Consider the following 26,550-nt stretch of genomic DNA (forward strand, 5'->3'; position numbering starts at 1 on the left):
TAGAGTGCATGCTTTGTGTGTCAAAATTGTATGAAGTGTTTCTGGTTTTGAATCCAAAAATCCCCACATTTGTCAGTGCAATACATCTTTGGACTATTTTGACCTATACTTTAAGTTAAAGCATAAAAATTGTGAACATGTATCAATAGGTGCTTTAAGCAGATTATGCTTGTGTAAAGTACTTTTTTTGAAACCTTTAAGTTGTTAGCGCAGTCAGACAGGATATGGCGCACCTCACGAATATTGTGAATAGTGGAAGTGTACTTAAGTGTGCTGTGCTGCTGTTCTCAGCTTGACGAGTGAAGAAAGGATTTGTGGCTGTCAATAGGAAGAGAGCGACTCAAATTGTGGCTGCTGTACTCCTGTCTGTACATTGATCTTACATCGATGATGTCATTCACGACAACACAAGCAGATGAGATATGTTCTGTGTGTATGGACTTTTCTTGCTAGCCATTGTGACGGTCCTTGTTTCAAGTGACCATCACAATGTTTAATTTAGGTTAGGAAGTGTGTCAGGGATAATGAGCACTATTGTTTCCAAAACTAATGTTCCTTCTCCTGACAATGACAGCATTTTACTCACATTTATGTCAATTTCCTTTATTATTTTGCATTCATCAGCGCATTCCGTTTTATTGGCCGATTATGTGACTCCGTCCACAGTTACGTGAATGCGGAAATAAATGCCTTACTTTGTTTGTTGATTTTAGTGATGGAGCATACTAGCTCTGCGTCAAGTAAAAAGCAGCAACCATGATAAGGTCCCAAATTTTTAGTAGATGTCTTTTTTTCCACTCACACGTTACAATCTCTAAAGTTTACATGCTTGTTGTGCGGCCCATTAATCTTTTTTTTTTCATATTCGTAAGAAGCCATAATTGAAATCGAATTTAAAATTTGATTAATTGTCCAGTCCTACCGTCAATCGAAAGAATGTTTTCAAAACGATAATGTATCTTGCCATGGAGCAAAAACTATAAAGTCTTTCTCTCAAGGAAGATACATGAAGTCAATGTCATGGCACTAATAGTACACACGCTTTTATAGCTTGCACAAGCTGTTTAGCACAAGATATTTGGATCTCAGTAGATGAGGCCCTTTTGACTTATGTGTGCACTGAAGTGCAGCAAAATGCATTTCACTGTCAGGACCAGGATCTTGCACTTAACACGACCAAAATGGTAAATGCTGGGTTGTATTTTAAATGGAATACTTCTGCTAGACTTCAATAATATATACACTGTTTACTTAGTTCCTGAATGCATGTACAGTATCAGTCAAAAGAGTGTGTATGCCATGCTGGACACTTATCACCCTCAGTAATTGTCCTCCTGGCTATGTAGCAGAAATGAAACCCCTGGATTTCCACAAGATACATCTGCTGAACAGTTATGCTGCAAAACGTTTCCGTACTTTGCCGTCCATCAGTGCCCACTGGCAGGCGTCTGACTTGACTTGACTAGCGGAAAAGATGGCAGCTTTGCCTTGCAGAAAACCTACTTTATTTTTGGACTTGTAGTAGCAATTACATCCCTGGCAAGTTACCACACAGACTTGTCATTCAACTCCCTCTAACCACTCCTTAGTTTCTCCCGCATCGGTCAGGTTGTAGTTCACCCAACATAGCTGTCCAGGTTATGCCTGTTACATAATTGTTTGATTTTGGACCACCAAGGTAAAATAACATCTAAAACTTCCCCTTCCGGTCTGTCAATGCTCATTAGGAAATTTACACATTGACTAGAATAGAAACGTATTGGCTCTGCTGCAGTAGTTATGCATCTCGTAGAAATCCAGGGTAAGGCCAAACTTGAAATACCGACGACCCAGGCGCAACTTGTAGCGGCGGAAAGTAGTGAACAGAAAAAGATGAAGGTGGTAAATATTGTGATTGCCATTATCAGTACGGGCCTAAATATACTTGGGTGAAACATACAGTACACGGAACGGAGTAGCAGAGGTCATGCGCAACACTTTACTCAGAGCAGCCGGTAGCAAGTACTCAGAGCAGCAGTCGTCACCGTCTGGCTGCTTTGCAGCCCCAGCAGGCATAGCAGCTCCCATTTCCTCGTCAGTGCCGGTCGCCATTCACAGACAAATGTCAACATCCATCCATCCATCCATCCATTCCCTACCGCATGTCCCTTTCGGGGTTGCGGGGGGTGTTGTAGCCTATCTCAGCTGCATTCGGGTGTAAGGCGGGGTGTACCCTGGACAAGTCGCCACCTCATCACAAGGCCAACACAGATAGATAGACTACAGTCACAATCACAAACTGTTGGAAATGTAGTGTTTCACAAACATTTCAAAGGTAACTGCAAAGCGGCAGCGGGCACTGCTATGGAAGCTCTGATGAATTTTGACCTGTGACGTGTTGTCAGGGGAGGCAAGTGAGGCAGTCCCTCACCTTGCCACCAGGTGGCTTAACCGTGAGATGTTCAAAAACGAAGTAGTACAATTAAATAAGTTTGAATATTTCTCTTTTGGTCTATGCTTCCTATGTGATTTTGGTGTAGTTCCTGTATATTTTGATAATTTTCCTGGTCAAAATCGCAAAAAGTCTGTGTTTTCAGATCAAAACAGCGTGGCAGACGAGAAGTGAGGCAGACACAGGTGGTGCCTCCACGGCTACACACAAAGTGTATTGAGCGGGTGCGTGCGAGAGGGTTCGCGCTATTTGCCAGGGGAAAAGGCAGGCCATAAGGCAGCAAGTACCTCTGCCTCAAAGTAGGGGGCAATATATTGTCAACTTGCAATTCAATGCATCAGCAGTACTCTGACTTGCCAAGTGGAAGCGCTCAGGCTAGCAGACACATGTCTCTCCAGCGGAAGCTAGCCTTTTTTTTAACTGTATTTATAACAAAAATGGCAAACACTCACTGTTTATAGCCATGTCCTATTTAAAAACAACAGGAACTATATATATTGTGACTTTAGTAGGTAGACATATTCACGTTGCACTTTACTGTTGTGTTTTCTTTTTCTTTTTGTCTACGCATGGGAGAGTGAGAAACATCATTTTGATTCCTTTGTATGTCTTACATGTAAAGAATTTGACAAATAAAGCTGACTTGACTTGACTTGACTTGATTTTCAGTAGAGTAAGCCAGCGTTTGTGGGTGTTTTTTGTCAGATGCAAAAATATTGTTTTATTGCTTGGAATGAAATTGAATTAAATGAATGTGTCTGACAATGTGGAGGATTATATACTGTATCCAAGATTAATTACTTCTCTAAACTGGACTTTAGGACAAAATGAATGTGATCATACAAGGTACGTTTTCACGGAGGATAGCTATTGCTGCTTCAGATACAAATACAGAAAGGTAAGATAAACTCACAATATTGGATTTATTTTGTTAAAAGCAAATGGGACCTAAAAGTATTTACTACCAACCTTTTCAAATACTTTTTGGACCCATTTATCATATCAAAAAATCATTATGATAAAGTTTTTATGAAAGCGAATAACTCCCTTTTTTCCCCCCCTGTTACTCTTATGTGCAACCTAAATCAACAATGATTAGAGCTGCACATATGAATTTAAGTAAAAAAAATAAATAAAAAAACTCAAAGTGTCTATGCCTCACCAATGTTTCGTCCACCGCATGTCACTGATGTGGTCATTCGTTCAAGTCTATGAGCACCTTAATTGTGTGCCAAAAGGAAATTAAAGACAGCACAACACTGTTATAATGTTGGCGCTCAGGAACTAAGTACACCGTGTTGTACATATTATTGAAGGGTAATGGCAGGATAGTTTAATAACATCTCCAGTTTCAATCCTTTTTAATTCTTGGTTACATGGCTTTAGTAGAGGTCCTATTGCAGAGCCCTAAGGAACACCACTGTCAAGGGTCATCTTGATGATTTTAAGCCTATTTTTCTGGGTTTGATCATTTTAGTTCATGGACTTTTCAAGTATATGTCTCACTTGCTAGGTTGCTCTTTTCCCATACTTTTGATGTTTCTATTTGCGCTAAATGTGCACACAAGTGATTTAAATTGTGGCCCACGTCTCCCAAATAGAGGGCCCATCTATTTCCTGGATGCTCCCATGAGAGTGGGGGTATTTTAGGGTCAAACTAAATGTGATCTATTGGTTTTGGAGCGAGCTACACGTCTGTTGTGTTTTTGTGACGTCGCCGGTCGCTAACTGCATGGTGATTGTGTTCAATAAAACTAGTACAGGGGGAGAGACATGAGCTTCCTTGAATCGACCTCAGGACACGGTGACGAGAGACTTTTTGTAGCTTTAATTAGAGCTGGTGTGTGTGTTTGCCGTAAGAGATGGACAGGACTGAATGTCTTCGTCTTCCTCCTCCTCCGCTTTCATTAATCACTCCCGTCTTCACCCCCCGCTCCTAACTCCGCTCGCCTGTCACATCTTTGTCTTTCTCTTTTCTTCTTTATTCTTTCTGTAAGTGTCTTTCTTTCTTGCGCTCTGATTTATTTCACACACTTTCTTCTCTTTTCAGTGTTGTCCTTTGCATTCTTTGTCAAAGCTCGGCCATGTTTGTAGTTTTTTTTTATCTTCCTCATTTCACTCCTCATGTGGGGATTTAAAGAGGAAAGGAATGTGTGTCCTCGCGATTACGCGAGTTTGTTGTTCTGCGCTCGTACATCAGTGTGTGTGTGTGTTGAACATGAGAAAGTTTGTGTTTGCACACACACATTAAGAGCAGCATTTCCTGCCATGGAGGATGAAAGCTTTGTGATTATTTGTGTTGTGTGAGTGAGAACATGTGGTGTGTGTGTGTGTTGAATGTATGCACCTGTGTGTGTGTGTGTGTTTTCCTAATGGGGTGCTTGAAGATTCGTTGCGGAGGGCCAAGAGTGCATATGTTTGTGTGTGTGTGTGTCTGTGTGTACTTTGTTTGGAATGACCTACAAAACAGGCCGCCACATTCTTCTGCCCTCGCTCGTCTTCCCGCTGCTTCATGCTTACAACTAACAGCGACAATGATAAATAACAAAAGTTATTTAAACTCCACTTCTGACTTTTTGCAATAATGGTACATTATTTGGTTTGTATAATTTTTTCTGACCTTCATCTTGTAAAACTGCAATCATTTCTTTGTAGTGCTCTGACTTTTTTTTTTTTTCGTGAAATTGCAGTCGTTTCCTTATGAAATTATTACTTTTTTCATGAAATTGCAACTTTTTCTTGAAAAATGCAGACTTGTTTATGACTTCAAGAGGCACACTCTTACACACATGTAAGAGGGATGTGTGCTATGGCTATAAGTAGTTTTTTCCCTTGGCCTCAGTCTGGATCCCCTCTCCAGTGGCCTAGGCTTAGACCGATTATTTTTCTTTTCTCACCATCCCATTGTTTACCTGTATCTTAACTTTTTTGCTTTGTGAGCCGGAAGTTGGCAGACCCGTCAGCAATCCTGTTCTGTCTCCCTGTAATGTTCGATCATTTTATGTCTCCCTGTCTGATCTTGAATGGGATTGTGCTGAAAATTTTAAGATTCCTCTCGGGGATTAATCAAGTATTTCTGATTCTGATTCCCACAATAATAAAGAGGATGTTTTTTGTAACCACCTTTTTTAAATGGTTAATTTATATATATATATATATATATATATATATATATATATATATATATATATATATATATATATATATATATATATATACACCGTACTTCCTTGAAATGCCGCCGGGCATATAGTATGCGCCTGCCTTGAACTACTGCCGGGTCAAACTCGCTTCACAAAATGATTAGCGCATGCTTAGTATTACCGCTGTCACGAGTGACACTTCCCCTGTCATCATTTTCAAAATGGAGGGGGCTGATTTCAATACCGGTAATTTGAAATCGCATAAAGTCAAGAAGATTAAGAGCTATTCAGTAGGATTTAAGGTCCAAGCTATTGAATACCGGTACGCTAAAAAGAACATTAAGCAGCTATGTTTTATTAATATAGCTGTGGAGAGGTGGAGACAACGGTCCGACAGACAGGCAGGGCACGCTGGAGCCCGGCCCAAGATGGCGGCGACGAGGCGGCGTTGGTGAACGAGCGGAGAGGAGGAGCGGAATAGCGACCTGGACTGAGGTTTTATTGAAAAATAAACAAAGTCAAACTGCTCAAGCCATGTCCTTCCTTGGTGGTCTTGGAAACCTGCAAGACGACAGCTTGAGACTGTCACAATACCGTAGTTGTGTGTGTCCAATATGAGTCATTAAATGACTCCCGCCTCCTGGTGGGAGAGGGCGCTAGTGATGCTTCTTGCGACTACACGGCTGCAGAAGAAGTGACAATGAGTGACGTGAATTGTGCTGGGACGGATATGACGCGGCGGGTGCACAAGGGACCTTTTAGGATGTAACACCTATACTGGCTTTGTAAACAACCGGGCTGAAATAAAGCATGTTCCAGTCCTAAATACCCAGTGTATCATTTATACAATAACATTTCCTGGTGGCAGCGATGGGATAAAGAGATCACCTACGGAGCAGAACGGGAGGGGAAGTTGTCAGAGGATAATTCTGTCGTCGCCCCCGCACTTGAGGAGCCGAGCTAACTGATAGCAGCTGTCTGATAGCAGTTTTCTAAACTGGACTTTCAATCGAAGCAGGACGTAATCAAGGAAGATCTCCATCGAGACAGAGAGACTTTTAAAACTGAAGAAATATAAGGAAGACTTCTATAAACAAGTTATTGATGCTTTTGATCAGAAGGAGCCTGCATGGATTTCATTTATAAGTATAAGTAAGACCATAATAACATATTTTTTTTATTAAATGTGCTTTTCATGATGGTATCCTTACGTCACACTCAAATTTTTACTGCATGCCTTTGGTAAGTGCCGGAGTGAGAAGAGGTGTTAAAATAATTGGCGCATGCCTACTTTTACCGCATGCCTTTGGTAAGCGCAGGAGTGAGAAGAGGTTTTAAATTAATTAGCGCCCCGGCGGCAATTCAAGGAAATATATATATATATATATACAACAGTACTTTATTGACTCCTGAAGGAATCAATAAGGTACTATCTATCTATCTATCTATCTATCTATATATATATATATATATATATATATATATATATATATATATATATATATATATACACACACATATATTACGAGAGGAGCCAGATGAGGTGGTTCGGGCATCTGGTCAGGATGCCACCCGAATGCCTCCCTAGGGAGGTGTTTAGGGCACGTCCAACCGGTAGGAGGCCACGGGGAAGACCCAGGACATGTTGGGAAGACTATTTCTCCCGGCTGGCCTGGGAACGCCTCGGGATCCCCCGGGAAGAGCTGGACGAAGTGGCTGGGGAGAGGAAAGTCTGGGCTTCCCTGGTTAGGCTGCTGCCCCCGCGACCTGACCTCAGATGGGCGGAAGAAGATATATATATATATATATATATACACACACAAAATTTTTGTATGAAAAATAGTATTTTTCATTTTATTTCAACGTGAGATAGTATGTTATTTGTATTGTATGTAAAATATATATATATATATATATACATATATATATCTTAAATATATATATATATGCTTAAATATATATATATACTTAAATATATATATATATATATATATATATATATATATATATATATATGTATGTATGTATGTATGTATGTATGTATGTGTGTGTGTGTGTGTAAATATAACATTTCTTATCATTATTAACTTTTTGTATAATGTACTTGCAGCATGTTATGTTGAATGAATGAATGAATGGTTTATTTTGAGCCATACAAACAAAACAAGAGAATGAAATGAAATACAAAAGAAATATATAGATACATTATTTTTACACCTACATTGAAAACATTACATGTGACTAATCTTTATATCATATGGCGAGACTTTTAGGTACACCCTAACTTCTCGGCATCCTCACAATAACAAGAAGCTCTTCAGTCAGCTGTAATTAACACAGGAGCGACGCAGACTATATTAAAGCCGCTGAATGCTGACTCAGCAACATGCCGTGAAGGCATAATGATCACGGTGGCCGGCTTCTGGTTTAGGAGACAAAATTGGGATCCGTGTGAATGCCGCAGATGACATGTGTTCCTTGAAAGGGGGCAACCATGTGACCAACTCTGGGCCGGATGGTTACTGGAAGCATGAGCAAGCCTTTCTATCATCAGGCTGCTGAGTCATGGAGGAGAGAGAGTTAGAAACATCGGCATAGTATTTTTTCATAGTGGACTCAAATAGAGAACACCATGCCTGTGTTCACTTCTTGTTGCTCCCCCTGTGCGTCCTTTAATGTAGCATGACAAGTGTGCTGTTTTGGGAGTTGCTGGAAGCTTCTGACGCGTCATTTTCTTTTTCGGACATTTCCTCTAGGAGCCACACATTTCAGAAAAGATCACATGTTCAGCTACAGTGTGCTTCAGTGAGTGCACTTGGAATTTTCAAGTCATAAAAATGGGGTCCAACAGTAAATTTTTGGGTTCCCACTTTTTTGTAACCGTTTTGAAAGCAAATGATAAATGTATGCATTATCCTATTACAGCTCACATTCTATATTGTGTTTTGGAAAAAGGTTGTCATAAACGTTGCTTAATTCATAAAAAAAAATACAAAAGAAAACTATTTTTTTGGCATATGTAAATTTATTCAGTTAAACTTTCATTCACTTTCTTCTTTCCTTCATGGCTTTAAACTTTATTGCTGCCGCCAGTTTTTGTTTTTGTTTTAAATCTGTATTAAATAAGTATTTGTTTTAACATAAAAGTGTAAAAAGTTTGTGGCTTTGGTCATGAAATTATGGTAATCATGTGCCAAGGGATACATACATTATTTATTTAACACTTAAATCTCTAGAGTCTACATCAACTTCGGATCTGTCAGTCAATTCTGATTTTTGTTATCTTGTTTTTTGTTTGTTGGTTTTCTGCCCTGTTTCTCAAAGAAAATTGTTTTTTTATGGCAAACACACTTAAGTATGCAAAATCTTTCACAAAAAATATTTTTCAAAGTGTAATATTTGATTCAATAGTTCATAAAACATTGATTTTGATTCAATATTATGTTTTGACAAATGACAGCTTTGTTGAATTAGTCAACATTGCAACTTTTTCTGAATTACATTTCACCTGTCAGCTTGTCAATGCCACTTGTATTGCCTCCGGGCCACACTTTTGAAACCTGTGCTAAAGATAATAAAAAAAATTATATCTAATAAGTCGCTTTTTTCCCCCCAAATATTGTCTGTCATTCACTTTTCTTATGTGAGACAAGCACATATGTTTTTCTTTATGCATTTTAATTAGTACATAAATGCTAGCAAGAGTCGGCTACAGGGATTTGATATAGACCGCCTATAAAGCGCTCTAAAAATATCCATCAAAATTTTTATATGCACGCTGTAAGTATATATGTACTGTAGTAACAGGTACATTCATTAAGGAATAACTATTTAATATTTACATATTTTGGTCATTTTAAACATACAGCGACACATTAATTTCACGGACGCATCACAAAGTTTGCTATTTTCATCAACCAAATAGCAAATGCTAATCATAGTAGCCTTTGGGTCATTGGGACAAATGATGATCCAGAAGCTTATATTTTTTAGCCTGAATATAAGGAGGATTAGCTACAGATTTTGGAAGACGAGCAATAAGCACATCTAGCAAGTAGCACTATTAGGGGTGAACAAGAAATACTAACTACAAACATAATAAAACAATCCCTTACTGGACAATGTCTGTTCTCACTAAGATACTAACTGATTAAATGTCCACATCTTCCCTTTTAGATGAATAATTAATCATAATGCTAACGCACGTTTCTAAAAAAAAGTGGGTGCAAACGCGTGTCTTTTCGTGTCTCTATTTCTAAATTTAATGTCATATTTGACCAAATTCTTTGGTTTTATTGCCACAACTTTCTACTATCCAGGCGGGATGCATGATTTATAATATAGAATTAACTTTCACCAACTCAAGAGGTGATGCAGCAACTCACTGCCTCACTCAGTATATCAATAGCTGCGAGCTAGTTAACTCTCTATTATCAAGGTGCCGCTTAAAGTAAATAGCGCTTGTAATAACAATATCGCTAAAATACTTGGTTATTATTCAGGTCACGACATAAAAATTGAGTATTATTGGCATTTTTGGGAGGATTTTTAGAGGACATCACAGTATGGGCGCAATAAAGGACCCCCATTAGTTTCATTGATAATTACCTCGTACTTAGTGTATATTACAAACTAGAATGCCTGAAAACAATAAACTTACTGTGTGTTGTTGTCTTCCAAAAGGATTGTGAAAGACAGACAAAAGTCCATTAAAAGTGCAGTTACCTTTATATCAGAGAAAAATCTGTTATTATAGGACATTACTATCCTGTAATGTCACACAACCTGTCCATTGCTGTGATTGGATGGTTCTTTCGCCTACAGGCTGGAGGTGGAGTTCAGCTCAGGGTTAGCGGTGCCTTGTCATGAGGCCTGCTTCCCACCTTTATTGTAACTGATGATGATAATGATGATTTGAGGGGCTGGTCTAATGTTTATTTAGGTCATATACGCAAGCTCAGAACTATTTGGCAGTTTGTATCTGTAAAACTTTACAACTCTGTTTTATTACATTACTGTTAGTGTGTGTGTGTGTGTGTGTGTGTGTGTGTGTGTGTGTGTTTGCTTGCCTGACCATCGTGACCCTCTCTCCACCCGTCATTCCCTGCGCTCAAAGTGTGTGTGTGTGTGTGTGTGTGTGTGTGTGTGTGTGTGTGTGTGTGTGTGTGTGTGTGTGTGTGTGTGTGTGTGTGTGTGAGTGTGTAAATCTACAATAATAATGATAATAATATTCTGGGAGATTCAATGTGTGTGTTCCTGAACACACTGCAAAAGGTGTGTGTGTGTGTGTGTGTGTGTGTGTGTGTGTGTGTGTGTGTGTGTGTGTGTGTGTGTGTGGGTCCTCTGTGACCCGGTGTAAACTAATATTGATTCAGCTGTTGGCGTTATACACGAGTCATAAAACTGGACTTATTGTAGGATCCAGGCTTTAGCCCCTCAGTGCGTGTTTGTGTGTAGTGGTGGTGGGGTTACTGGGCACATGTGATACATGTTGTTGGGTGGTGTGTTGAAAAAAAGACACTTGTGTCAACTTTTCGTACAGTTGACATGATGATATTTTACATCGAGGCCCCGCCCAAAATGCACAGACTCCTTCTTCTTCTCTTGTTGCGGCATCCTCTGCTTCTTCTCGTTATCGTGTGTCCTCCTTTGTTCCCTCGCTCTCTTCTCCTTCTTATCCAAATAGAGGACACAGACAATCCAATAAACCCCCGCCCCGCCACCACCACCTTGTCTCTCAACAGCTGGAGTGTGTGTGTGTGAGAAGCACCGACTCAGCAGAAAAGGAGGATGACACCCTCCGAGTCGGACAGGAATGTCATGGAGGGGAGAAAAAACAAGAGAGGGGGGGAGACAGATGGGAGAGAGAGCGGGTGAGGAAGGACGTGAGGATGAGGAGGAAACTCTCGGGACTTTACATCATCATCAACATCATGGAGGCCACGGCGTTTTACCTTTCTTATCATTCCATGCCCTCCGTTTTTGGGTGCAAGTCCACTTGTGACCACGCATCAGTGCTGAGAGATAAGGATGGCGACATACAGTGGGGCAAAAAAGTATTTAGTCAGCCACCGATTGTGCAAGTTCTCCCACTTAAAATGATGACAGAGGTCTGTAATTTTCATCATAGGTACACTTCAACTGTGACAAAACAGCCCCAAAGCATGATGTTTCCACCCCCATGTTTCACAGTAGGTATGGTGTTCTTGGGATGCAACTCAGTATTCTTCTTCCTCTAAACACGGCGAGTTGAGTTTATACCAAAAAGTTCTATTTTGGTTTCATCTGACCACATGACATTCTGACAATCCTCTGCTGTATCATCCATGTATCCTTTTTGGTATAAACTCAACTCGTCGTGTTTGGAGGAAGAAGAAGAATACTGAGTTGCATCCCAAGAACACCACACCTACTGTGAAGCATGGGGGTGGAAACATCATGCTTCAGGGCTGTTTTTCTGCTAAGGGGACAGGACGATTGATCCGTGTTAAGGAAAGAATGAATGGGGCCATGTATCGTGAGATTTTGAGCCAAAATCTCCTTCCATCAGTGAGAGTTTTGAATGGTTGACCAAATACTTATTTTCCACCATAATTTACAAATAAATTCTTTAAAATTCCTACAATGTGAATTCCTGGATTTTTTTTTTTACATTCTGTCTCTCACAGTTGAAGTGTACCTATGATGAAAATTATAGACCTCTGTCATCATTTTAAGTGGGAGAACTTGCACAATCGGTGCTGACTAAATACTTTTTTGCCCCACGGTACACACACGCGCACACACACACACCAGAGTGAAGGAGGACTTAAGCGATGGCGAGAGGAGCAACATGGAGGGATGAAAGATGACAGGCGGCGAGCGAGCAAGGCAGAGACTCATGGGAGAGGAGGAAAAGAGAGAGAGAGAGAGAGAGATAAAAGATGGTGGAGTGGGGGGAGATGACAGGGCGATGAAGAAGGAGAGGATGAGGAAGAGGAGAGGTGAGCGTCCTTGCACTGTCAGGGGCGATCGATGGCACATCATTTACATTACACTGACTTAACGGCTGGGGGAGGACAGGTTGGGGGTAGGGGGGTGAGGAAGAAGAGGGATGAAGAGTCACGGGGGCAGAAAATGAACTCCCGTCAAGATGCATGGATGAAAATTGATTTGAAGGAGGCGGAGCAATTCCAGCGTTCTCTGACGACAACACTTTGCGCCTTTTGCTTTTGAAGTGTCCATTTTGAGTAATATTATAATCAAGGCATTCCGTTGAAATGAATCCATGTTGTGTTTCTACAGTCCACATTCCTTCTCATCGTGCAGCATCGAAAACTTCCTGTTGTTCCACTTTGTTAGGGACTACTTCAAAGCTCATGGCGGTTGGTGCGGGGGGGGGGTCTGTTATAGTTTTACCTCCTAAATGCTAACATGTGAGGTGTGTGTGCGTGTGTGTGTGTGTGTTTGTGTGACGAAGAAGTAAGGTAATGACGCTTGAAACCATCACACACACACACACACACACACACACACACACACACACTCACACTCATTTGTACAGACATGCAGACACACGTTAGCCCATCGACCTGTATAACTTGTCTCGTCAGCGATCGTGTGTGTGTGTGTGTGTGTGTGTGTGTGTGTGTGTGTGATGTGTTTAATATTTAATAGGTGCTGGTTAAAAATGCAGCAGTGTTTCTTGCCTCTCGTACTGAAGCCCACCTGTTCCTCCATACAGAAAGGATAGATGGATGAATCTGATGGGATGGACAGGAAGTGTATGCGTATCATTAGTCAATTAGACTTCCTGTTTCTTCTTCTTTGTTTTTAAGGCGATTTCTATTTTTTTTCTCTCCGCCCTTTCAGATTATTTTTGCTCTACTTGTCTTATCAATCAATACTTGTTATTGGCTGACTTATCCTCGTCTCTCTTCTTTTAGCACACACACACACACACACACACACACACACACACACACACACACACACACACACACACACACACACACACACACACACACACACACACACACACACACACACACACACACACACACGCACGTAGGCACAATGAAGTCATTCATCTGTCCAATCAAAGAGACGGAAGGCCTGAGGAAAGTAAACATCCATCCCTCTTTCTGTGTGAGTGTCCATGATTATGATGTGTGTGTGCGTGCGTGCGTGTCAGCGGACCAGCGTACATCCCATTTCTCTGGTGTCTCTTCAAAAAGAATAGATTGTTCTTCTTTCACAAAACAAACAATAAAGACACACAAACACAGAGGATGCATGTGTGTGACAGGATTTATGACCATGTCGGGAGGACAGGGAGCGGACAGTCAGCGACATCCAGATAACAAGTTAGAGCAGTGGTTCCCAACCTTTTTTCAGTGATGTACCTCCTGTGAACATTTTTTTAATTCAAGTACCCCCTAATCAGAGCAAAGCATTTTTGGTTGAAAAAAAGAGATAAAATAGTAAAATACAGCACTATGTCATCAGTTTCTGATTTATTAAATTGTATAACAGAGCAAAATATTGCTCATTTACAGTGGTCTTTCTTGAACTATTTGGAAAAATGTATAAAAATTACTAAAAACTTGTTGAAAAATAAACAAGTGATTCAGTTATAAATAAAGATGTCTACACATAGAAGTAATCATCAACTTAAAGTGCCCTCATTGGGGTTTGTAATACAGATCCATCTGGATTCATGAACTTAATTATAAGCATTTCTTCACAACAGAATAAATCTCTAACATCAATATTTATGGAACATGTCCACAAAAAAATCTAGCTGTCAACACTGAATTGTTGAAATTGTTGCATTTCTTTTCACAGTTTATGAACTTACATTCATATTTTGTTGAAGTATTATTCATCCAGCCGTCCATCCATTTCTACCGCTTCTTCCCATTTGGGTCGCGGGGGGGGGGGCGCATGTGCCTATCTCAGCTACAATCGGGCGGAAGGCGGGGTACACCCTGGACAAGTTGCCATCTCATCACAGGGCCAAGTATTATTCAATAAATATATTCATAAAGGATTTTTGAATTGTTGCTATTTTTAGAATATTTAAAAAAAAATCTCATGTACCCCTTTGCATACCTTCAAGTACCCCCAGGGGTACGCGTACCCCCATTTGAGAACTACTGAGTTAGAGGATCCTTGCTTTTATATGCTTTAGATCTAGCCTCGTATAAAGTAGACATGATTCCAGGTCGCTTAACGGCAATTGAATAGGAAACACCAGTACGACTGCGACAGGATAAAGATAGTCCTGCAGGACAAACTGACGGCTCCCAGATGAAAGATGCTAGCTAAAGAGGGGCCGCCTCTCTTTCAGCCCAACGTATCGACTGCACCCGCCTTTGATAAACTGCAGTGTGTGTGTGTGTGTGTGTGACCTCTGCTCGTCTCCCGCTAAATCAATCCGTCAAACGTGTTAGCAAGCCCGTGCTTATTCACCGCCATGCCTGTTTGTGTATGTATGTGTGTGTGTGTGTGTGTGTGTGTATGTGTGTGTGCATGAGACTGACCCTGACCGGCCATCAGAGCCAATGACGAAGTATTGATCAAGGCTCCGTCGCCATAGAAACGGCCATTTGGGAGGACTGGGCTGTGTGGCGTGTGTCAAAGTGGGAAGACTTACTTCAAGGTGGTTCATTGGGCTGTGTGCGTATGTGTGTTTTTGTGAAAAGGTCATTAAATGATGAAACGGCCTGCGTCGTCTTGTGTTCTTAGTGCGACTTTTTGTTCTAGTGGATGGCGGTTCAATAAGAAGTGAAGAAGGACATGAAGGAAGAAAACTAACTATTTAGGGCTTTGAACACCTTCAAGGTTAAGTGTAACAAATGAAAGTGTGTGGTGAGTGTGACCTGCTCTTTATGAACAAGTTCTGTGCAGAAAAGAGAGTGGACGGCTGATGAGGATTAATACCCAACATATGGCAACCCTACGGGACACAAAATCCAACACAAAGAACTGTATGTTTAATGAGAAGGCGATATCATGTGTCTTTTTACACACACTCACACACACGGTCATCTAGTACAGTAATACGTGTGACAGTGAGAGAGAAGGGGAAAGGGGTGAATCAGAGTTCAGATGAAAAGTGAATCTTCATGTTTTCTTTTCTTCATGCTTCTTTGCATCACTATCCTCGTGTGTGCGTGCCTGTGTGCGTGTGTGCGTGTGTGTGTGTGTGTGCGTGCCTGTGTGCGTGTGTGTGTGTGTGTGCGTGCCTGTGTGCGTGCGTGTGTGTGTGTGTGTGTGTGTGTGTGTGTGTGTGTGTGTGTGTGTGTGTGTGTGTGTGTGTGTGTGTGTGTGTGTGTGTGTGTGTGTGTGTCTCACACCTAGAAACAATCTCTGCTACTTTTCCCTGCCTATCTCTTCACACCCTCCACCGGACTCCTCCCAGTGGGGCCTGGGACGCAGTGAGCTTCTTCTTTTCCTTTTTCCTCCTTTTTTCTTCTCCCACAAACACAATAATTGAATTTGAATTCTTGTTATTGGACTGCATTTGGAATTGTCCTTTAAATTATTTTTTAAATTAGTTTAATTCTTCTTTTTTTTTATCAATCAATCCATCCATTCTTAGAATTCTTCAAATTTGGGAAATTCCAATTTGAATTCTTCAAATTCCTTGAATTCATCAAATTCTTCTTTAAATTCTTCTTTAAAATCGTCAATCCATTTTTTTTTTTCATACATTTTTTACCGCTTATTCCTCTTTTGGGATCGCGAGGGGCGCTGGCGCCTATCTCAGCTACAATAGGGCGGAAGGCGGTGTACACCCTGGACAAGTCGCCACCTCATCGCAAGGCCAACACAGATAGACAGACAACACCCACACTCACATTAACGCACTAGGGCCAATTTAGTGTTGCCAATCAACCTATCCCCAGGTGCATGTCTTTGGAAGTGGGAGGAAGCCGGAGTACCCGGAGGGAACCCACGCATTCACCGTGAGAACATGCAAACTCCACACAAAAAGATCCCGAGCCAGGGATTGAACCCAGGACTGCAGGACCTTCGTATTGTGAGGCAGATGCACTAACCCCTCTTCCACCGTGAAGCCCTTCTTTGAATTCTTCAAATTCTTTGAATTCATCAAATTCTTCCTTAAATTCTTCTTTTAAATCTTTGGATTATTTAAATTATGAGAATTTTCTTTGAATATATTTTTAAATTGTTCCTAATATTTTTTTAACAAGTTAAATTCTGAGAATTCTTTCAATTCTTCTCAGAATTTGAAATATGTTCAGAATTATTCTTCAAATTATTCTTACAATTATTTTCAAATTATTACAATATTTGTGAAAAAAATATTTTTAATTGTTTTTCAATTTTTTTCTGCAAATTCTTTGAATTATTATTGAATTTTTATTTTAAATATATTTTCAATTGTTCTTTGAATTCTTTGTAAATAATTTCTTAAAACTCTTCTTTGAATTGTTTTTTTGATTTGTTCTTTGAATTCTTTATAATTATTTTTCGTAATTCTTCTTTGAATTATTTTTTGTTAATTGTTCTATGGAATCTTAAAATCCCGTTCTTTAAATGTAAGTCCTTTTCGAATTCTTAAAATCCTCCTTTAAAGTCTTAGAATTCTGTAAATTCTGAGAAATCTTCTTTTATTTATTTTTAGAATTATTTCTTAAATTCTTCTTTGAATTCCTAAAATTCTTTTTTTTATTGTTGTTTGAATTTTTCTGTAAAATTATTCAAAGTATTTTACATTAGAAATCTTTTTTCAGTAATTCTTTGAAGCCTTCTTAAAATAATTTTTTGAATTATTTATATTTGTAGCATTCTTATTGCTATTTAAGGGACGGCGTGGGGCAGTGGGAGAGAGGCCGGTGCGCAACCTGTAGGTCCCTAGTTCAATCCCTTCCTAGTACCAACCTCGTCACGTCCGTTGTGTCCTGAGCAAGACACTTCACCCTTGCTCCTGATGGGTGCTGGTTAGCGCCTTGCCATTAGTGGGTGAATGTGTGTTAATGGGTAAATGTAGAAGTAGTGTCAAAGCGCTTTGAGTACCTTGAAGGTAGAAAAGCGCTATACAAGTACAACCCATTTATCATTTATTTATTTATTCAAATTCTTATTCATCCCTGTAGGAGTACGTCAGTGTTTCTCGTCTCAGCCACTTTCGACGGCAGTCGCAGTCCTGCTAACTTACTGACTAACTAACTAACTAACTAATTAGCACGTTAAACAGCCAGCGGTCCAATTGCAGTCATGTTGATGTTTACTAGGAAGTCACATGACCATCAAACATCATGTCTGAGTGTGTCCATAGTGCTCTTTTGGTCCGCTCTCTCGCTCTTTCTCTCTTGCCTGCTTGCTAGGTGTAAATGACATTGCGAGGCCATCTGTTAGCGAGCCGCCCTGCCGAGAGTTGGCCTGGGTGCGCGCCTCCTGAGCGTGTGCACGTGTGTTTTGTCTGTCGTGTCATCATGTTGGAGTGTGCTCGTACCTACGTGCACGTGCATAAACAGCCTTGTTAATGTATTTGTGTGTATAAGCTGCACAAGGCACACTTTCACATTCAGCCTGTGCCTTCACAATAAAAGAGTTTGAAAAGAAAAATGCTAACAAAAACATTATGGGATGTCGTTCATTTGTGATTTCTGTTTCTCGCCTGCAGCTCTCGCCCGGGTCGTCCTCCCAAGCGTTGTTCTTCCGGCGCCGGGATCCAGGAAAGCCCCAGGCTGCTTCACCCAGGCCTCCCCGGGCTGCTGTCCCCCAGCATACTCTCGCACACCGGTCAGAACCTCTTTGTGCTTCTTTAGTCCAAACTGGGCCACTGCATCCTCTCCTCCTTCCTGTCTTCTCTCCTGGTCCTCACCCGCACCTGCCGGACGCGACGGATAGAGAGAAGGACGGAATTAGAGCATCTTGGGAAGGTTTGGAGGGTGTAAGAAGAGATGGAGAGAGTAATGAGTGAATAAATGGAGGGAGTAACAGGAGACGTAAGAGAGAGAGAAGGTGAACGAGTGCAGGCAGCATGCTGGTGTGATGAATGACTCGTCTCCTGGGTCTCACTCCTCCATCTGTCCATCTCTCCCTCCTCCCTCCCTTTTTTCCATGTGCTCTCTCCTCGCTCCTTCCTCACTTTTCTCCTTCCCTCCCAGTTCACTTTTGTCCCCCTCTGTCTCCTCGTGGCCTTCTTTCCTCACATCCATCCTACCTTACTTTCCTCCTTTCTCTCCTTCTTTTCTCCCCTTTCCTTCATCCTCTATCGCCCGTCTCTCCTTATTCTTCTTTCAAACTTTCTTCTAGTTCTCTCTCTTCTTCCTTATCATCCCTTTTTTCCAGGATTGATAAAACATGGTTGTGTTTAGTGACATATGGACACGGCTCACTGTGGCATACTAATCTCTCTCTCGCTCTTGATCTCTCTCACACACACACACACACACACACACACACTGCTGCACTTAACCAGGTGTGTGTGTGTGTGTGTGTGTGTGTGTGTACCTAACGAAGAGTGTGTTTGTTGAACATTAGTGAATCCCAGAGAAAACATTTGCTCACTTATGAGCGCTCATTAGTACACACACACACACACACACACACACATGCACGCACACCAACACACACACACCCACAGTGTTGGCAGTCATCACATGTCACATTCCACTTCTCTCGCAGACACACACATACGCAGAGCTGGTCGTGCAGGCGGGCCTCGCGTCCATGGAGACGGCAGGTTGCCGGGGGAGACGGGCTGTTGTTTACGACCTCGCGGGCACCGGTGGGGGGCGTCGGCCAATCACAGATGGACATTTATCACACTGCTGGAAAGCAGGGACCGCAGAGAGGCGCTTTGAGGAGGGCGGAGTGGGGGGGCGTGAGAGGGCGGTCCAGGGGGTGAAAAGTGTCAGAGATATTGAGATGGACAGGAAAGGAAGGAGGATGAGGACATGATGAATGCTGGGTGCGACAGATGTTGACACGCAACTTTCCACATGAAGGGGGTGAGAAAGTGGGGTGCGAGAAGGCGTGGTCTACGAGCAGATAACGTTATCATTAATTGGCCTCACCTTGTCCAACAAAGACACTGTGATGGTCAGCGTGGGAGTTTGCATGCTAACCTTTGCAGGCGCTGATTTGACTTGTTAATTCATTCTCTTTAAACACACACACAAACACACACACAGCTCAATGATGCCCCTTGTCTTTCACACACAAACACACACGTGCAGCACTTCCTCGAATGCATAAATCCACGCTGCATCGACAACTTATTGCACTCGCACATTCGGCACTGATAAAACACACACACTCACACAAACGCTAGTGATGTGTGTTGATTACAGATGAAGGGCTTTCAATCTTCTCCTGAAAAGAATACACTCATCTCAAGACTCTCATGTGCACCTGCAGAGAGCCAGGATGAGCGATCGGATACGAGATGAAGGGGAGTGTGTGTGATGGGTGGTGGTGGGTGGGTGCGGTGGCGTGGGTGGGGTGTCATAAGATGAGCTAAAGTGGCTTTAAGTCTTTTTCATCTTCTCATCCTTTCTTCTCTCTTCCAAGGTTAAACTGTAGGGAAGTTGCTAATTTAATACTGTCTATTTACAATGTGATACTTGGCTTAAGAGTGGACAGCAAAAGAAAACAGAAAAAAAAACAATTAGATCAACTCTGGGAAGTAGTTGAAAAGAGGAGAAATTGAGAAAACAAACAAAACAAAAATTACAACAGCAAAACCAACACAGGAAAGTACAAACCCCGTTTCCATATGAGTTGGGAAATTGTGTTAGATGTAAATATAAACGGAATACAATGATTTGCAAATCCTTTTAGACCCATATTCAGTTGACTATACTACAAAGACAACATATATGATGTTCAAACGATAAACATTTTTTTTTTGCAAATAGTCATTAACTCTAGAATTTGATGCCAGCAACACGTGACAAAGAAGTTGGGAAAGGTGGCAATAAATACTGATAAAGTTGAGGAATGCTCATCAAACACTTATTTGGAACATCCCACAGGGGTGCAGACTAATTGGGAACAGTTGGGTGCCATGATTGGGTATAAAAGCAGCTTCCATGAAATGCTAAGTAATTCACAAACAAGGATGGGGCGAGGGTCACCAATTCGTAATGAAATTGTCGAACAGTTCTAGAACAACATTTCTCAACGAGCTATTGCAAGGAATTTAGGGATTTTACCATCTATGGTCCGTAAAATCATCAAAAAGTTCAGAGAATCTGGGGAAATCACTGCACGTAAGCGATTATATTACGGACTTTTGATCCCTCAGGCGGTACTGCATTAACAACCGACATCAGTGTGTAAAGGATATCACCACATGGGCTCAGGAACACTTCATAAAACCACTGTCAGTAACTACAGTTGGTCGCTACATCTGTAAGTGCAAGTTAAAACTCTACTATGCAAAGCAAAACCCATTTATCAACAATATCCTGAAATGCCGCCGGCTTGGCTGGGCCCGAGCTCACCTAAGATGGACTGATGCAAAGTGGAAAGGTGTTCTGTGGTCTGACGAGTCCACATTTCAAATTATATTTGGAAACAGAGGACGTGGTGTCCTCCAGAACAAAGAGGAAAATAACCATTCGGATTGTTATAGGCGCAAAGTTCAAAAGCCAGCATCTGTGATGGTATGGGGGTGTATTAGTGCCCAAGGCATGGGTAACTTACACATCTGTGAAGGCACCATTAATGCTGAAAGGTCCATACAGGTTTTGGATCAACATATGTTGTCATCCAAGCAACGTTATCATGGACGCCCCTGCTTATTTCAGCAAGACAAGTGTTACCACAGCGTGGCTTCGTAAAAAAAAGAGTGCGGGTACTTTCCTGGCCCGCCTGCAGTCCAGACCTGTCTCCCATCGAAAATGTGTGGCGCATAATGAAGCGTAAAATACGACAGCGGAGACCCCGGACTGTTAAACGAATGAAGCTCTACATAAAACAAGAAGGGGAAAGAATTGCACTTTCAAAACTTCAACAATTAGTTTCCTCAGTTCCCAAAGGTTTATTGAGTGTTATTGAAAGAAAAGGTGATCTAACGCAGTGGTGAACATGTCCTTTCCCAACTACTTTGGCACGTGTTGCAGCCATGAAATTCTAAGTTAATTATTATTTGCAAAAAAATAAATATAGTTTATGAGTTTGAACACCAAATATCTTGTCTTTGTAGTGCATTCAATTGAATATGGGTTGAAAAGGATTTGCAAATGCTTGTATTCCGTTTATATTTACATCTAACACAATTTCCCAACTCATATGGAAACGGGGTTTGTAGTTGCTATACTGGATGTAAGAGGGAACAGAAATAATTAGCAAGAGCAAAAGACAACCTTGGCATCAACATTAATTAGCTAGTATTTGCCTAAATGTGACAGAGTGGAGCAATAAAAAGTTAAAGTCCCAACAATAGTCACACATACACTAGGTGTGGTGAAATTATCCTCTGCATTTGACCTATACCCATGTTCACCCTCTGGGATGTGAAGGGAGCCGTGAGCAGCAGCGGTGTCCGCGCTCGGGAATCATTTTGGTGAGTGGGCAATGGGTCCCATTTTTATAGTCTTCTTAGGCTGGGGTTTGAACTCACGACCTTCCAGTCTCAGGGCGGACACTCTAAGCACAAGGCCACTGAGCAGCACAAAATGACTAACAAGTTAACCCAACTTTCTCATACTTGACTTAAAAGGGGACAGAAAGAGAAAAAGATCAAACTCACATCAACATTAGAAAGTAGTTTGTTTAAGAGGGGGCAGACAGAGAAAATATTAACATTAAAAGGTAACACCAGCAAAAGCTTTTGCTACTATTTTCCTAAAGATGGCCATACAAGCAATGTAATACAGCAACAATAGAAATGAAGAGAACTCTTAAAGAAACAACATGAAGAGCAGTAACACTGGAAAGTAGTTTATTTTTAAGAGGGTACAGACCGAGAAAAACTAGCAATAGCAAACCAGCAGAAATGTTGGCTAATATTTTGTGTAAGGGTGGACACATAGAAAATAGCAGTATAAATAATACAGGAAGAGTCTTAAAAGGAGACAGACCAAAATGAAGCAGCAATAGGAGGCGGATTCAGATTTAGTTTTTACAGGACGAAGGCTCCAACTGTAAACTTATTCTTAACCTTTATCAATTACAATCCCTGGTAATGTCCAGTGGGCCAGTGTTTTTGAACCACTGTGCCGCGGCCCACCAGTGTGCAGTGAGATACAGTCTTGTGTGCCATGGGAGATTATGTAATTTCACCTATCTGGGTTAAAAATATTTTTTGCAAACCAGTAGTTATAGTTTGCAAATGATGTGTTGTTGATGAGTGTCGGTGCTGTCTAGAGCTTAGCACAGTAACCTTGTAATACTCTTCCATATCAGTAGGTGGCAGCCGGTAGCTAATTACTTTGTTGATGTCAGAAACAGCGCGAGGTGTTTAGTGTTTAAACCAAAAATAAAAAAAGGTGAGTGCCCCTAAGAAAAGGCATTGGAGCTTGGGGAAGGCTATGCAGAACGAAACTTAAACTGAACTGGCTACAAAGCAAAAACAAAAACAGAATGCTGGATGACAGCAAAGACTTACTGTGCAGCAAAGACTGTGTCCACAATGACATGACAATCAACAATGTCCCCACAAAGAAGGATAAAAACAACTTGAATAGTCTTGATTACGAAAACCAAGCAGGTGCAGAGAATAGTGTTTAAGAAGGACACGAAACTGCTATAAGAAAATACCAAAAAAGAGAAAAAGCCACCAAAATAGGAGCACAAGACAAGAACTAAAACACTACGCACAGGAAAACAGCAAAAAACTCAAAATAAGTCACGGCGTGATGTGGCTGGTCGTGACAGTACACTTACTTTGAGACAAGAGCTACAGTATAGTGATTCATGCTGGCTTATGGTTTAAAGTCTTATCCAACAATTGCGACGACTTTTTACTGTCAACTGAATTTCGTTTTTTAATAATTTCTGCTGGTGGTGTGCCTCTGGATTTTTTCAACGCAAAAAATGTGCCTTGGGTCAAAAAAGGTTGAAAAACACTGCAGTGGGCCATCAAAAATATAAAAACAAAAGGTGGCTCAAAAGTGTAAAATGACTTGATACTTCAGCATCGTTTTTGTGAGCCTAGAGCACCAGAGATTGTTTTGGCAAAAGGGAACGCTATGCTTAAAGCTAATGTTGACTAAACAAATTATCGGCAAAAACAGTAGTCGTGAGCGAAAAATGTTTGTGACATGTTTGAATGTTTTTGACTTTTTACTATTTTTGTAAGGCTGGGCTGTATACCGATAATATGAATGATTCCAGTATATTTTAGAAAGAAATATGTATTGGAGACAACACCGGTATATGTAACCCTTAATTTCTCTGTTCATTACGTCTGCACTGGGTGCTGTCTCGCCTCCTCAAGCACAGATTGAGGTGTGGTCGTAGCTCCGCTCACTTGACAAAAACTCCACAATACGAGGAGTGTGAGAAGTATGCTTGTCAACCCTTCTCTCCGCTTTGTTGGGAAATCACTTGTTTTGTCCTCCTGTTTTGCTGATCATCTTTTCTACAGGATTTCACTCAATGAAAAAACTATCCTCCGCAGAATTGCCAGCAATCAGGCGCGTTTGACACAAGCCTCGGCATCACTGGGGGCAACGTGTTCACCACAGCAACGTGGCGACTTGGAATTTACGTAATTCTATAAAATCAACAACGCGAGAGAGATCGATGCACTTAAAAATGATGAAGACATTTCTGTCAAAAAAACAACGTTGTATAAATAGATATGTTACTCGTTGCAACGGTATGACAAAAAAGGAAATAATTAGTTACTTCAGCTTCCCAGTCACGACTCCTTTGCTCAAGAAGCACTGGCACAGCAAATATACACAATCTGAAAGCTGCAGTGGAAATATTGTCATTTGCCACACAGCATCCTGCGCTTGACAGCTTCTTGTTCCTGGCTTAAATGTTTAAAGGAACAAGGGTCTTATAAAAAGGTTGAGTTAAAAACACTATTGATGATAATTTATTTCAAATTGCTGCTGATGTTTAAAATGTCCTCTTAAACCAGGGACATTATTTTATATTTTATTTTGTGCTATTGTTATTAGCTGATTTTGTTTTAAGAAAATTATTGAATATTATACTTTACTATACTTATGCATGTTTTTCAAGGCTTTTACATATTTCATGTGCATCTACAGTATCTATGCATGAAACTTCAACATTTTCAGAAATTTCAATGAAACAACTTGAAGCGCATATTTGGGTTTGACTTTGTCTAAATTCACTTTCTGGAAAATATATTACAATATATATCGCTTATCAGTTTTCAGACCAAATACATCAGGATATGGGTTTTGATCTAAAATTTTACTTTGATAGTTGATTTTTAATACAAGTAGATTTCCTGGAAATTAGTCCATATTCTGATCGCCACTGTAACAAAACAAGAGGTCTAGCTTGATGCTATATGTGTACAAACACCGTTTCCATTTGAGTTGGGAAATTGTCTTGGATGTAAATATAAACGAAATACAATGATTTGCAAATCATTTTCAACCCATATTCAATTGAATGCACTACAAAGACAAAATATTTGATGTTCGAACTGATAAACATTTTTTTTGTGTGCAAATTAATCATTAACTTTAGAATTTGATGCCAGCAACATGTGACAAAGAAGTTGGGAAAGGTGGCAATAAATACTGATAAAGTTGAGGAATGCTCATCAAACACTTATTTAGAAAATCCCACAGGTGTGCAGGCTAATTGAGAACAGGTGGGTGCCATGATTGGGTATTAAAGTAGATTCCATGAAATGCTCAGTCATTCACACACAAGGATGGGGCGAGGGTCACCACTTTGTCAACAAATGCGTGAGCAAATTGTTGAACAGTTTAAGAAAAACCTTTCTCAACCAGCTATTGCAAGGAATTTAGGAATTTCACCATTTACGGTCCATAATATTATCAAAGGGTTCAGAAAATCTGGAGAAATCAATGCACGTAAGCAGCTAAGCCCGTGACCTTCGATCCCTTAGGCTGTACTGCATCAACAAGCGACATCAGTGTGTAAAGGATATCACCACACGGGCTCAGGAACACTTCAGAAACCCCCAGTCAGTAACTACAGTTGCTCGCTACATCTGCAAGGGCAAGTTAAAACTCTCCTATGCAAGGCGAAAACCGTTAATCAACAACCCCCAGAAATGCCGCCGGCTTCTCTGGGCTGGGCTCATCTAAGATGGACTGATACAAAGTGGAAAAGTGTTCTGTAGTCTGATGAGTCCACATTTCAAATTGTTTTTGGAAACTGTGGACGTCGTGTCCTCTGGACCAAAGAAGAAAAGAACCATCCGGATTGTTATAGGTGCAAAATTGAAAAGCTAGCATCTGTGATGGTATGGGGGTGTATTAGTGCCAAAGACATGGGTAACTTACACATCTGTTAAGGCACCATTAATGCTGAAAGGTACATACAGATTTTGGAGCAACATATGTTGCCTTCTAAGCAACGTTACCATGGACGCCCCTGCTTATTTCAGCAAGACAATGCCAAGCAACGTGTCACATCAACGTGGCTTCATAGTAAAAGAGTGTGGGTACTAGACTGGCCTGTCTGTAGTCCAGACCTGTCTCCCATTGAAAATGTGTGGCGCATTATGAAGCCTAAAATACCACAACGAAGACCTCCGGACTGTTGAACAACTTAGGCTGTACACCAAGCAAGAATGGGAAAGAATTCCACCTGAGAAGCTTCAAAAATGTCTCTCCTCAGTTCCCAAACGTTTACTGAGTGTTGTTAAAAGGAAAGGCCATGTAACACAGTGGTGAACATGCCCTTTCCCAACTACTTTGGCACGGGTTGCAGCCATGGGGTTCTAAGTTAATTATTATTTGCAAAGAGAAAATAAAGTTTATGAGTTTGAACATCAAATATTTTGTCTTTGTAGTGCATTCAATTGAATATGGGTTGAAAAGGATT

At 40.8% G+C, this 26,550-nt stretch overlaps 1 protein-coding gene across 1 annotated transcript in view; it reads left to right on the plus strand.

Moving 5' to 3' along the window:
• Positions 1 to 26,550, plus strand: part of LOC133560288 (dachshund homolog 2-like) — a 105,702-nt gene that overhangs the window by 43,050 nt on the left and 36,102 nt on the right. Inside the window, exon 2 of the mRNA XM_061912646.1 lies at positions 18,212 to 18,330. Within this exon, the coding sequence (XP_061768630.1) occupies positions 18,212 to 18,330 (119 nt within the window). The remainder of the gene's footprint in view (positions 1 to 18,211; positions 18,331 to 26,550) is intronic.

The sequence above is a fragment of the Nerophis ophidion genome, linkage group LG10 (genome assembly GCF_033978795.1).
Source record: "Nerophis ophidion isolate RoL-2023_Sa linkage group LG10, RoL_Noph_v1.0, whole genome shotgun sequence".
Taxonomy (NCBI): Eukaryota; Metazoa; Chordata; class Actinopteri; order Syngnathiformes; family Syngnathidae; genus Nerophis; species Nerophis ophidion.